Consider the following 13,143-nt stretch of genomic DNA (forward strand, 5'->3'; position numbering starts at 1 on the left):
CGTGGATACTTCGAATCATTTGCCAAAATATCGTGCAATTCGGTTGTCGGTTTTCCAATTAAGAAATGGGAGTGCGCGGTGCTGAATTGATAGGCTAAAAAAAGGAATATAGGGGATGTATTATATGCCTTTTGCAAATGAAATTCTCAGGTTAGGTTGCCAAGTCGATTTTTCGATGCCATCTCTTAAACTATTAGATTTGTGATAAATTTCTCTGTGTCAATTTTTAAAATTTCTTAAGGTAAATTCGATTGATAAACAGGTTCTATACGTCAAGCACAAAAACTTCTGCAGCAGCCACCAAAGTATTAACTCCGCTTCTATCAGTGATTTTATACCTGTCAAAATACTTCAAATTGGAGGGGGGTAACATACTGGTGTAGTGAATTAAATTTTTCTTTCCATTTCTGCAAAATTAACGATTTTCTGCCAACTGCGATTGCAATTTGCCTTAGTATCCATCATTTTTTTAGGCTTTAGTTTTTAATCGTTAACAAGTCTAATTCCTTTTTGGAGCTAAAACATTAGGCGAGTCTTATCCTCCTAATGCTTTATCTTCTCAAAACATCTGCGTGAGCTATATAAAACACTTCGTCCATAATTTCCACAGCAAGTCTTCTTTAATCGAAAAGTGCTGAACGGTAAAGGCATTCAAACACATAAAATGTAAAAGGAACAACCATTTTCTATGAAATTAAACTCAGTATATGAAAGAAGACAGCCAAAAATACAAATCAAACGGTAGGTAAGAAAATTAGGAAAAGCTTGAAAATTGAAGTTTTCAAGTCCGGCTACAAGTATAATGGCTTGTAGCTTTTCAATTTTACTAATATTTTGTACACACAATAAAAGTAATTTTACATGTAAAATGTTTACTCAACTCATGCTTGCAGTTATTCTTTATATAAGAAACAGTTTCAATTGATTTATCTGCCGTCTATCAGTGCAAACATTAGCATTTTCATCTTTTTAAAAAAAATTAAAATTCGATAACTTGAAAAATGTCCCGTAACGGAAAAAAAATGTTATTTTCAAAACGTAAATCACTTTCCAAAAATTGACGAAATTGTTAGCTGTAAGTTTGAAATCCAAAAAAAAAAAAAAAAAAGAAAAAACATAAAAAAGCAACATAAGTTTGAAAATTTTTAAATTGTTTTAAAATGTAGGAATCTTTTCATTTGATGTCAGTCAAAGCAAAAAGTTTGGTAAGAAATTAAGGAAGTGAAACATAAAGCATATCACTGATAGAAATTTCCAGTGATGCGTCTGTCACAAATCCATTCGGTGATACCAGTGTACAGCATCTGCCTAATATAGATAAACAGGAATTCTATATCAATACTAGTCGCTTTCACGTGTGTCGATGCATATTAATGATATTGAAATGAATGTAATGTGGCAGTGAGAGTAAATGGCTGGCAAATTTATAATGATCTGCTTTGAAAGCAAGGGATAATTACGAAGGCTACATTCAAAATTTTAGAAATACTGTTTTGCAACCGTTTGATTTTTTCTTGGAAGTCATTTTTAGATGTTTCTTCAATAAGTATGCGTAGTATTTGTATCATAATAAAAGCTATATAGTATAAATCAAAGACTTGACTTGATTTTTGTGTGATTTATTTATTTAATAATCATGGCTACATTTCACGAAAATAATTCCTTTAATTTCGATAGACTGAAATTCATAAACTAATATTTACTGATTCTTTATATTTTATTAAAGAAAATACACTATATGCATTTCCTGTTGACTTGAAAACACTAAGGGGTGATTGTTTCCTACTAGCTATTGATCCCGTTCTCCGGAGCTACAAGTGGTGTCATTCGACAAGTTTCGGGTCGGGAATTTGCAGCGACCATTTTCCAAGTTTTACATCGTCATAGTAAAACAGTGTTGCTTCAAAAATATGCCTATATACTGTGTTAAATTGTCTGGCTGCTAGTTTAAAACCACATATTATAATATTAAAGAAAATGAAAAAACGATTCATATAGCAGTACAGCAAGTCGTTACCTTTCGTTAATTAAACTACTAAAAACTAAACGTAACTAAAGCAAAATTGAAAGATTTTGACTTATAGTAGCAAAAAAATTAACATGCGTGCATTAACTTGTTTAAAACCAAATAAACGCACTTTTATTTGATGTACGAGGCGTGTTTTTAAAGTAAGTTCCATTTTGAAATAAAAAAAGAATGAGTACAGATAGAGCAAAGAAATTTATTGCACAAAAATCTACCAACCTCACGCTATTTTTCGACATTGCTCCCGTGATTTTCCGAGCATTTGTCATAGAGTGGTACTGGTTTTTGTATACCTATTCGTACAATGTTGCCGCCTGTGTAGTCTACCATGGGATAACATGTTCTCTGAGTTCATTATTGCTGTTGTGCCACAGACCACCTAAGAAAGACTTCAGATGCCGACACAAATGGAAAATGCTGCGAGATAGGTGGGGGCAGACCAGAGGATGTTCAAAAATGTCCCAGCCAAAGCCCTGTGAAAGTCCTCAGGGTTGACTACACGGGCGGCAACTTTGTACGAATAGGTATACAAAAACCTGTATCACGCTATGACAAATGCTCGGAAAATCACGGGAGCAATGTCGAAAAATAGCGTAAGGGTGGTAGATTTTTGTGCAATAAATTTCTTTACTCTATCTGTACTCGTTCTTTTTTTATTTCAAAACGGAACTTACTTTAAAAATACGCCTCGTATAAATCACCTTTAATGTTACTGTTACGGCTTCTTCCTTTTACGTGCAATGTTCGGCTTAATAGTTTTTCTGTTTATCGTCTGCGGTTTATATTTCTTTTTATGTATGGCAACAGCGAAGAATTTACGGAACAGGTGGAGTTTGTGAATAACAACGTGGTAGTTGAATAGTTTTTTTCTCGCCCTACGTCGGCGGAGAACTGTTTTATGTTATATTCAATAAAATATCTTCCTTTGTTTAAATACGTTTTGGAATTAATGAAGTTTAGAATTATTGATTTATGAGATTTTCTGAGTGAATTGGAAGAACATAAATTAGTGGAGGCACCCGGCGAGATAAGTGCTTTATACTAAGATAAGTGCTTTATTCTAAAATTCTTTATTCTATTTATAAAATCTGTTAAGAAGATAATTGGACGTCTTGAGAAGATTTAAAGCAGATATTTTATTTACTTGTATTTATTGCATAAGATCATTTTCCGATGTTTCATGAAAATATTATTGAAGTATTAATTTCATTTCTAGAATATTTTACGGTTAATATTTTGATGTGTTCTTATTGAGGATTACACTTAATTTTTTGAAACTGATGCTGATTTGATATTGGTTTATGCGAGATGTATAAATTTATTTGAATTAAGAATTTGACTTTAATTCGATTACTTTTGACTTAGTATTATGGAAGGGGCAGATAGAGCTCAAATAATAGCTTCTAGAGGAAGAATTAAAGCTTCTGTAACAAGACTTGAGAATACATTTAATGATATAAATACGAAAAATGAAGTTTTGATACGTATTCAAAGGTTAGATACTTTATTTACGGAATTTGAAAAACTTGATGTATTATTAGATGATAAAGATTCTGAAATAGCAGAATTTGAGGAAAAATATTTTAGATTAAAAGCTCAGTATCAAAATAAAATCGAAAGCTTTCATGTTCCGTCTCAGATAAGAGAAGTACAAATTAACGGTGGTGGTTCTACTGTAACGCAAAATGCGGGGACAAATTTAAGTAATTTCCGATTGCCAAAGCTAAATATTACGCCTTTCTCTGGCAATTTTAATGATTGGATAAATTTTAAAGATCTTTATCTTGTAACAGTTCATAATCAAGATTCATTATCTAATGTACAAAAGTTTCAATATTTAAAAGGGTTGCTCACCGATGAGCCAGCGTCTTTAATTAAGCATATTCCCTTATCTAACGCTTCATATTTGGAAGCATGGGAAAAGCTATTGGATAGGTATGATAAAAAGAAGAAAATTGTACAGTCTTTGATAGGAACATTTTTAGAACAGAAAGGTATCTCACAGGCGAATGATACAAATTTAAAGAACTTTATGGATACAAGTGATGAAATTATTAGAGGATTGAAAGCTCTTGGTGAGGAAGCATCAAGTAGAGATCCTTGGTTAATTTATTTAATGCTTCAAAAACTTGATACAGAAAGTAGAAGGCTTTGGTCTTCTGAGACTGCTAACGTAGACTTTCCTTCTTTGAAATCATTTTTTGATTTCTTGAAAACAAGGTGTTCGTCTCTTGAGTTAATAATGAACAACGAGTTAAAAAAAGTAGAGCCAATGAAAAATAATGTTGGTATAAAAAATCGCTCAGATGTCAGAATTACTAAAGATTGCATTAAGTGTCATGGAGTGCATCCCTTGTTTAAATGCGTGAAATTTAAAAGCATGGATTTTAGTGGGAGAAAGAATTTTGTAAAACGAAACCAATTGTGTTATTTGTGCTTAAATTTGCACAGGGTAAAAGACTGTCCGAATTCACATTTAAAGTGTATGCTGTGTCAAGCAAAGCACAATACATTATTGCATGAAAATATTAAGGGGAATACTGCTAGTGTTTCTGAATATTTAGTTGAGAAAAAAAGATTTCAAACTACCGTAGAAGAAAATGACAATCCACGAGAGAGTTTTTCACCTGATTGTGAACTTGACTCTAACAACGTAAATCGGGGTGTTATTTCCAGTACTTCTGTAAACAATACTAGAAGTGTTTCTTTTCTTCCTACTGCTCAAGTTGTAGTTCAGGATAGTTCTGGAAAATCTTACACTTTCAGGGCTTTGCTGGATTCAGGATCTGAGTGCTCATTCATCAGTGAGAATTTAATGACTGTGTTACGATTAAGAAGAAAAAATGATAGAATTTCTTTGACTGGGATCGCTGAAGTGTCCGCAGGTCAAACTCGAGGTTCCGTAATGCTTGACATTGGGTCGAAATTTTCTAATGAGAGCATCGAAGTTAAAGCATATATTTTGAATAAATTAACTGCTCAGTTACCATCTGAATTTTTGGATTTAAAGGACTTAGATTATATTAAAGCTATCAATAATCTTGCGGACAAAGAATTCATGCGTCCGCAACCAATTGACATTATTTTGGGTTCCGACTGTTTTTTCACGATAATGCGAAATGGTAAAATTGTTGGTTCGAAGAATGAACCCATTGCCCAAAATACGATGTTTGGATGGGTCATTGCTGGAAGAATTCTTCGCAGTGACATTTCGTCTCCCATTGCTCATTCGCATTTTATTAATGTCGAAGAAAACACAAATATAGATGCAATTCTTCAGAAATTTTGGCAAACTGAAGAATTACCCGTGAAAAAGAGACTGCTATCCGAAGAAGAGGAATTTTGTGAAACTCATTTCCAGACTACCTTTAAAATTAATGATCAGGGTCGATTTGTTGTCAAGTTGCCAATTTACAAAGATAAATCATTGTTAAGAAACTCTAAGAAACTAGCTGTATCGAGATTATTTGCAATGGAAAGAAAATTCAAAACTGATAAAAAGTTTGAAGATGAATATAAAAGTTTTATGATTGATTATGAAAAATTGGGACACATGACACGTGCTGAAACAAGCTCTGACTTTATAAACTCTGATACATACTTTCTTCCTCATCATGCTGTTATCAAGAATGATAGTGTTTCTACAAAACTCAGAGTTGTTTTCGATGGTTCATGTAAGCCACCTGATTCACATTCCTTGAATTCTATCTTGGCTGTTGGTCAAACAGTGCAACCAGCTTTATTTTCTATTCTCATGAGGTTTCGTATGAATAGAATAGCATTTTCAGCAGATATTCAACAGATGTATCGGCAAATTCTTGTTGATTTTGCGGATCAAGATCTACAGAGAATTGTTTGGAGGGAATCGGAGAGTTCTCCAATTAGTGAATTTCGTTTATGTACTCTTACCTATGGTACTTCGGCAGCACCATTTTTAGCGACGCGAGTGTTGCATCAAATTGGTTTAGACATTGAAAACGAAGATCCTACTGTATCATCTATAATTAAGAATTCTTTCTACATTGATGACTTAATGTCAGGTTCAAATTCGAACGAAGAAGCTATTGCAACAATCAAAACACTTTCTGAAGTTTTGGAAGCTAGAGGATTTCATTTGAGAAAATGGCGTTCTAATTCTCCACAAGTACTGGCTGATTCTTTGCCTACTTCACCCAAAGAAGTTCAAAATTTAGAGATTCATCCAGATGAGTGCTCTAAAGCTTTAGGTCTCACGTGGGACTCCTTAAACGACTGCTTTGTTTTTAAAGTTAATTTCAAATTTGAAGGTAACATTACAAAACGAACATTTTTATCGCAATCAGCTAAGTTATTTGATCCTCTTGGGTTTTTATCACCATGTACTATTTCTATCAAAATATTTTATCAGCAGTTATGGCTTTTGAAATTGGACTGGGATAGTCCTCTGCCTCAAGAACTTGCTACCAAATGGGAAGCTTTTCAAAGGAACTTTGAGCAAGTGTGCTACATTCGCATTCCGAGATGGATTCAAAGAACTAATAAGAACATTATTCTTCATGGTTTTTGTGACGCCTCAGAATGTGCTTATGCTGCTGTCATATATGCAGTGCAGCCTCGTTCTGATGAGGAGTCAGAAGTAATTATTTTGACATCTAAAAGCAAGGTTGCTCCACTGAAGTCTGTTTCAATTCCCAGACTTGAATTAAATGGTGCTCTGTTACTAGCAAGATTGTATTCTTCGACAAAGAGCATATTTTCAGACTGTGATATCTCATTCCATGCATGGACAGATTCTCAAGTCGTTTTAACCTGGTTGTCGTCTCCTCCTCGTAATTGGAAACCTTATGTTTCTAACAGAACTTCTGAAATTTTAGACTTAGTACCAGTTAAAAGTTGGTCGTTCGTCCCAACGAAGGAAAATCCGGCAGACATTGCGTCCAGAGGATTAGCTCCTAAATATCTTCCGGATTGCACAATTTGGTGGAAAGGACCTTCGTGGCTAAAATTAACTGAAGAAAGCTGGCCTAAACAACTACATAGAGCTGAAAATTCAGAAACTGTCTTGAAGGAGAAAAAGAACTTTAAATTTAGTTTCAATACTTCTGTTAATTGTAGTATCATTGATAACTTATTTCAGAAATTTTCTTCATTTTCTAAAATTATTGATATATTAGCATTTTGTTTTAGGTTTATCTCAAATTGTAGAGTGAGAAATCGTAAGCGAAAACCAGGTATTTTGAGCAATGATAAGCCATTGCCACTGACTACACCTGAAAGAAAGCAGGCAGGTAAAGTGGTAATTTCTTATATTCAATCTGTGTACTTTAGCGATGAAATTAATTGCATCAAGAATGACAAGTCTCTACCATGTAAAAGTTCATTGCTAAGTTTATGCCCATTTATTGATACAGATGGTTTGATTAGGGTGGGAGGAAGGTTGCAAAATTCGCAGCTGCCTTTTAGTGCTAAACACCCAGTTATTTTACCAGCTCAGCATAAAATTAGTTCATTATTAGTTAAACATTTTCATATGTTACATTTTCATGCTAGTACTACTTTATTACTAGGTATTTTGCGCCAACAATATTGGATTATAGGTGCTAGAAAAATTATCAAAAAATGTATTCATAACTGCGTTATTTGTTGTAGATATAGATATTCTGTTTCAAAACAAATAATGGGTAATCTTCCTGTAGATAGAGTTACTCTTACTAAACCGTTTTCAGTGTGTGGGGTAGATTATGCTGGCCCAGTTAGTATTTTGAAGCATAGAGGTAGGGGTGCCAAAACTACTAAAGGTTACATAGCGCTATTTGTTTGTTTTGCCACCAAGGCTCTACATTTAGAGTTAGTTAGTGATATGACATCTGAAACTTTTATTGCTGCTTTGCGCAGATTTTGTTCCCGAAGAGGAGCTCCAAAGCACATCCATTCTGATAATGGTACTACCTTTGTCGGGGCTAAAAAACAGTTGTCAACTATATATAACTTTGTGTCCTCTATTAATAAAGATGAAAAAATAAGTTATTTCTTGTCCCAAATGAATATTGAATGGCATATGATACCGCCACTAAGTCCTCACTTTGGTGGATTATGGGAGGCAGGCGTTAAATCAGTAAAATTTCATATAAAACGGGTTATCGGGAATACAAATTTAACGTTTGAAGAACTAACCACTCTTCTGACTCAAATTGAGGCTTTACTTAATTCTCGTCCTCTCATTACACTTGATGATAGTGATTTGAGCCAGTTGAGCATGTTAACACCCTCCCATTTCTTGATAGGTGAAGTAATGTCTTCTCCTCCTGAGTATGTACAGGAAAGTAAGTTGTCACTACGCTCTAGATGGGATATTGTTCAAAAAATGAAACTTGGATTTTGGAAAAGATGGCGTGTGGACTATTTGAGTTCACTCCAAAATAAAAAAAAATGGAAAACTAAGGACATTAATTTTGTTGTAGGGGATATAGTCCTCATAAGAGAGGATAACGTTCCTCCTTCTATTTGGCCTTTGGGTAAAATAATTGCTACCCATTCAGGTAAGGATGGTGTGGTAAGAGTTGTTACTTTAAAAACTGCAAAAGGTAGTTTTAAACGGCCAATTGTAAAATTGTGCAAACTTCCAACACATCAAGAATAGTTTCTTGATGGGTGGGAGTATGTTACGGCTTCTTTCTTTTACGTGCAATGTTCGGCTTAATAGTTTTTCTGTTTATCGTCTGCGGTTTATATTTCTTTTTATGTATGGCAACAGCGAAGAATTTACGGAACAGGTGGAGTTTGTGAATAACAACGTGGTAGTTGAATAGTTTTTTTCTCGCCCTACGTCGGCGGAGAACTGTTTTATGTTATATTCAATAAAATATCTTCCTTTGTTTAAATACGTTTTGGAATTAATGAAGTTTAGAATTATTGATTTATGAGATTTTCTGAGTGAATTGGAAGAACAGTTACTGTGGATTACTAGGGTGGCCCTTAGCTATAAGGCATTCTTCGAAATTTAAAATTTCATTGCTCCCACCCTCTCATCTTGTTCCAATGGACAAAAGAACAGTATATACATGAAATACACCGCCAGCTCAGTCATTTCCAGCCGAGGACTGCAGTTTCGTGCTTATTAGCACTTTTCAGCCCGGCATAGGAAAGTGACTGAGCTGGAGATGGAAAACCTCTTAAGGAAGCCAAGAGCGCCAAACAAACTGGTAGCTAATATAGAATTAGCATAGACAAGACGAGTGACCGAAGCAATGGTTCGGTTCAACTCGAGGATTGAAGCAAGGCATGGTATATTCTTTAAGAAGTTTTCCATCTCCAGCTCAATCACTTTCCTATGCCGGGCTGATGAGGGCTAATAAGCACGAAACTGCAGTCCTCGGCTGGAAATGAATGAGCTTGCGGTGTATTTCATGTATTTCTGCTTTAGCCCTGGCTATTGACCGGTAATTTACTGAATATACCATGCCTTGCCTTCAATCCTCGAGTTGAACCGAACCATTGCTTCGGTCATTCGTCTGGTCTATGCCAATTCTATATTAGCTACCAGTTTGTTTGTCACTCCTGGCTTCCTTAAGAGGTTTTCCATCTCCAGCTCAGTCACTTTCCTTTGTCGGGCTGATGAGTGTTAATAAGCACGAAACTGCAATCCTCGCCTAAAAATGACTGAGCTGGCGGTGTATTTCATGTATTTCTGCTTTAGCCCTGGCTATTGGGCGGTAATTTACTGAATAAAAGAACAGTTTGCAAAATTTGCCTTTAATTGGGCAATTTCTAGGGGTGAATCAAATGCCTCCAAGTTCAGTCAGTGCTAAAAATCTAGTAAAAGAAATAAAAAGATTGTATTTTCTTTAACATCACACAACAATTCCTAGAGAATAAATGCATTTTATTAGGCCAAATAATTTCTATAGAATCAAAACATAAAAAATAAGCCAATGTTGAACATTATTTTAACATAAGTAAGGATTTAGTATTAATAGGGCAGTTTTTTCGGTCTTCAGCAACGACGTGTGAAACAGTTCCCCCTCCCCTTACTTTTATCTTTTGTGAGAACACTATTGTGTTCCTGAATTAATTTTACACCTCTTTCTGCAGCATCATTCACAACAATTGTTTTGTTAGGTTTTTTCCATTTCTCTTAAAATTCATCCTTCCAAGTTAGTCTTTGTCGAGGAAATCGCAGGGGAAAAGATTGAAATATTTTGAAAGAGATATTAAAAAATATGAGAAGTCATTGTTTATAAACAAAAAAAATTACATTGGTCTGGAAGGATAGATAAAATATCCTGATAGTTTTAACAGCTTCCGTGGAGAGAAAGCAGGATCGAACGTAGACTCGAGCACAAGAAAAATGCAGAATGTTCTTCAATAGTTCCTCTCTCATTTAGTTAACTGAAACTGACCTTAAAGTAGTTAAATCTTGAGTACATAAAAACCTTTGACATCCACCTAACATGACTTTGCAGTTCCTGACTTACGAAATGGTATCCTATTCTTTAGAATCCCGGTAAAATTATTATAGCTGATTATAACAAATATCGATGATATCGATGATTCACTGTTAGTTCTGAGTAGAAAGGCGTTGCTTGAGAAATCTGAGCATGGTTGAGAATATATCATCAGGTAATTTCATCGTTATCAGATATATATCTTTTTTTGTTGAATTTTGTCCCGGTTCTCTGTCACTGTCATCAAAGCCATCGTTGCTTGGGTTGTTTGAAGCTAGAAGCTAAATTACAAGCTATTGATGAGATACATTGTTATTCCATTTCTTCGTAAGTTATTTTCTTTCGAACAATTCATTTTTTCCTCTTCTTTTTTTTCTCCTCTTATGTTCTGTTTTTTTGTCAGCACCAACCATTGAGCTCGCGGGTCTCCTTTTCGAATTGAAAAATTAAAAATTTCCTATTGTCTTCATTTTTGATCTCTTTCAAAGCATCCGCATGTGCAATGTCGGAGAAATGATCCATAATTTCAGATCTTTTCCATCAAAAAGATCTTTTCTTCCCTTTTTTGATCTGAAGTTCTTTTAAAGAAAAATTCTATAATTGTTTCATGCATCATGGAGTTAGGCTAATTTATCAATTCAGTGACTGTCTATTCTTCTAGTAAGAATTCGTGATTTTTTTGACAGAAAACAAAAATATATGAACCAATAATGCTGCACTTTCTTTTTTCGTTATTTTTACAACTTTTAGATATTAAAAAAGGAAAAAAAACGCTTAAAACATGCCTGTTTGATGATAGTTTTAGTCTAACAATTTGATTGGAAATGTAATCGAGAAGATGAATATGAAAATATCTTCTTACTTGCGGGAACAGCTACCGATAGACGTTGGTGCTATGTTACAAGCCTAGTCAGTAATAACAAATCGTCAAAATAAACAGTTACCTGCAGCAAAAACCGCTCTTAAGTGAAAATTAGCGACAAAACACAAAGTTGTACTTCGCTAGAAAATACGTAAACGATTCACATTTCTTAAAAATAGAAATCACACACAAAGTGAAAATTAATAATAAAAGATAATGTTATATACTTAGTTAGAAACTAAATAAACAATGCACATTTCATAAAAATAAAGTAACAAACTAAGTTTATCTAATCACATGAAAAAAAATATGGATTTATTTCATAATACAAATAATAAATTACCTTTCATTAGTGTTTTCTCAAATTTACTCAACAAAAACAAATGCCGTGTTATAGAAAACACTGCATGCTAACAACGTTAGTATGAGTCAAAATAAATTATATTTCGAATTTATTTTAAATACACTCATAAACTAATGTGTTCCTACTTGTCTAAAAACTAACAGAGCAGCTTTTTAAGATAGTGTTGTAGAAATGATTGCAGCAACATGAAAACGTCCTGAGTCTCGAGCGTCGTTTTTGCAAAAGAGCTTCGCCTCTAAAAAGGAACCAGATGAAAGGCGGGAAAGGTATACAAAGTCACAGGAAAAAACAGTTTGAGTAAAATAATACTTGTAACAGGAAATTTGGCCATCAAAAATTCAAATCTGCTTGAAATTTGTTTTTAAGCTTGAAAAATGATGAAAGGTTTTTTTTTCGGGTGAAAATTTTATAATTTCATGCTATTTGAGGAACCTGTTAAACTTTTCCGATTGAGCTTATATTTTGCAAAAATGATTTTTTGTCCATTGAAACAAAATGGGGGGCGGGGGGAGCTAACGTTTTAAAAAGGGGAAAAATAAGGACCACTCTAGTATATACGCTGTTTTCAAGATATTGGAAGTGCATTTCTACAGAAAAAACGCACATGAAACGAAGTTCGATCGTATCATTAATTAACTCATCGATGCCTTTATCAAAACATCATTATGAAAATGTATACATACACTTTAAAGCATAGTTGTCGAAAACATGACATCGTATTTTGCATGTAAAAAAACACCATATCTTTAAACATTTTCCATTTCTAGAAAATGCTTTGAAGCCGGGAGAAAAGGCTTAAAAAGAACTTTAATTATCTTTCCCTATATATAAGCTGTTTTCATATCTTCGTACAAAAACATAATCACCATGCGTGGGAGAAAGGGAAGCTATTTCTAGTGATATAGTGTATTGCAAATGTTATTACAAAAATACTGAGTTAATAATTATATAGAGAAACTGTACAACAGCTTTTTGTGCACGTAAATCATACCAAATATGAATAAAACATATCTCAGTAAAGTTAATAACACTACATTTTGCTTCTAACAAAGCACTAAGCAGTGAGAAAACATTCTTTGTACATTAGCAAATGATTCTATGAATTCATTCAGTATCAGAGCATTCACGTTCCTCGGAAACACATAAAATCTTACAAGGAGGAATGCAGAAAAAGAAACAATAATATTTTTGTCATTCAACGACTAACAGAATGGCTAGACGGGCCTAATGAAAAATATCAGTATGGAAAACGGAGTACGTGTATTAATATTTAAACCAGGTTGTAGATATAAACCTTGTTGTAGCTCACTCTTATTTAAGACCTATTGCATGTTTTTTATACGGACAGTCCCTATGCAAAACCATTTTTTTTTACAACTGTTAGTTCTAAATGAGTACTTCCTTTTCAAAAAGTTCAAAATAAAATGCTAAATAGTTATTTAAAATTTAAATATATATATATATATAT

The 13,143-nt window shown here is 33.7% G+C and overlaps 1 protein-coding gene across 1 annotated transcript in view; it reads left to right on the forward strand.

Moving 5' to 3' along the window:
* Positions 1–3,395: 3,395 nt before the first annotated feature.
* The window catches only part of LOC129223126 (uncharacterized), a 96,286-nt gene continuing 86,538 nt past the window's right edge, over positions 3,396–13,143 (forward strand). Inside the window, exons 1-3 of the mRNA XM_054857691.1 lie at positions 3,396–5,455; positions 5,549–7,947; positions 8,467–8,558. Of these exons, the coding sequence (XP_054713666.1) occupies positions 3,396–5,455; positions 5,549–7,947; positions 8,467–8,558 (4,551 nt within the window). The remainder of the gene's footprint in view (positions 5,456–5,548; positions 7,948–8,466; positions 8,559–13,143) is intronic.

Source organism: Uloborus diversus, chromosome 5, assembly GCF_026930045.1.
Source record: "Uloborus diversus isolate 005 chromosome 5, Udiv.v.3.1, whole genome shotgun sequence".
NCBI lineage: Eukaryota > Metazoa > Arthropoda > Arachnida > Araneae > Uloboridae > Uloborus > Uloborus diversus.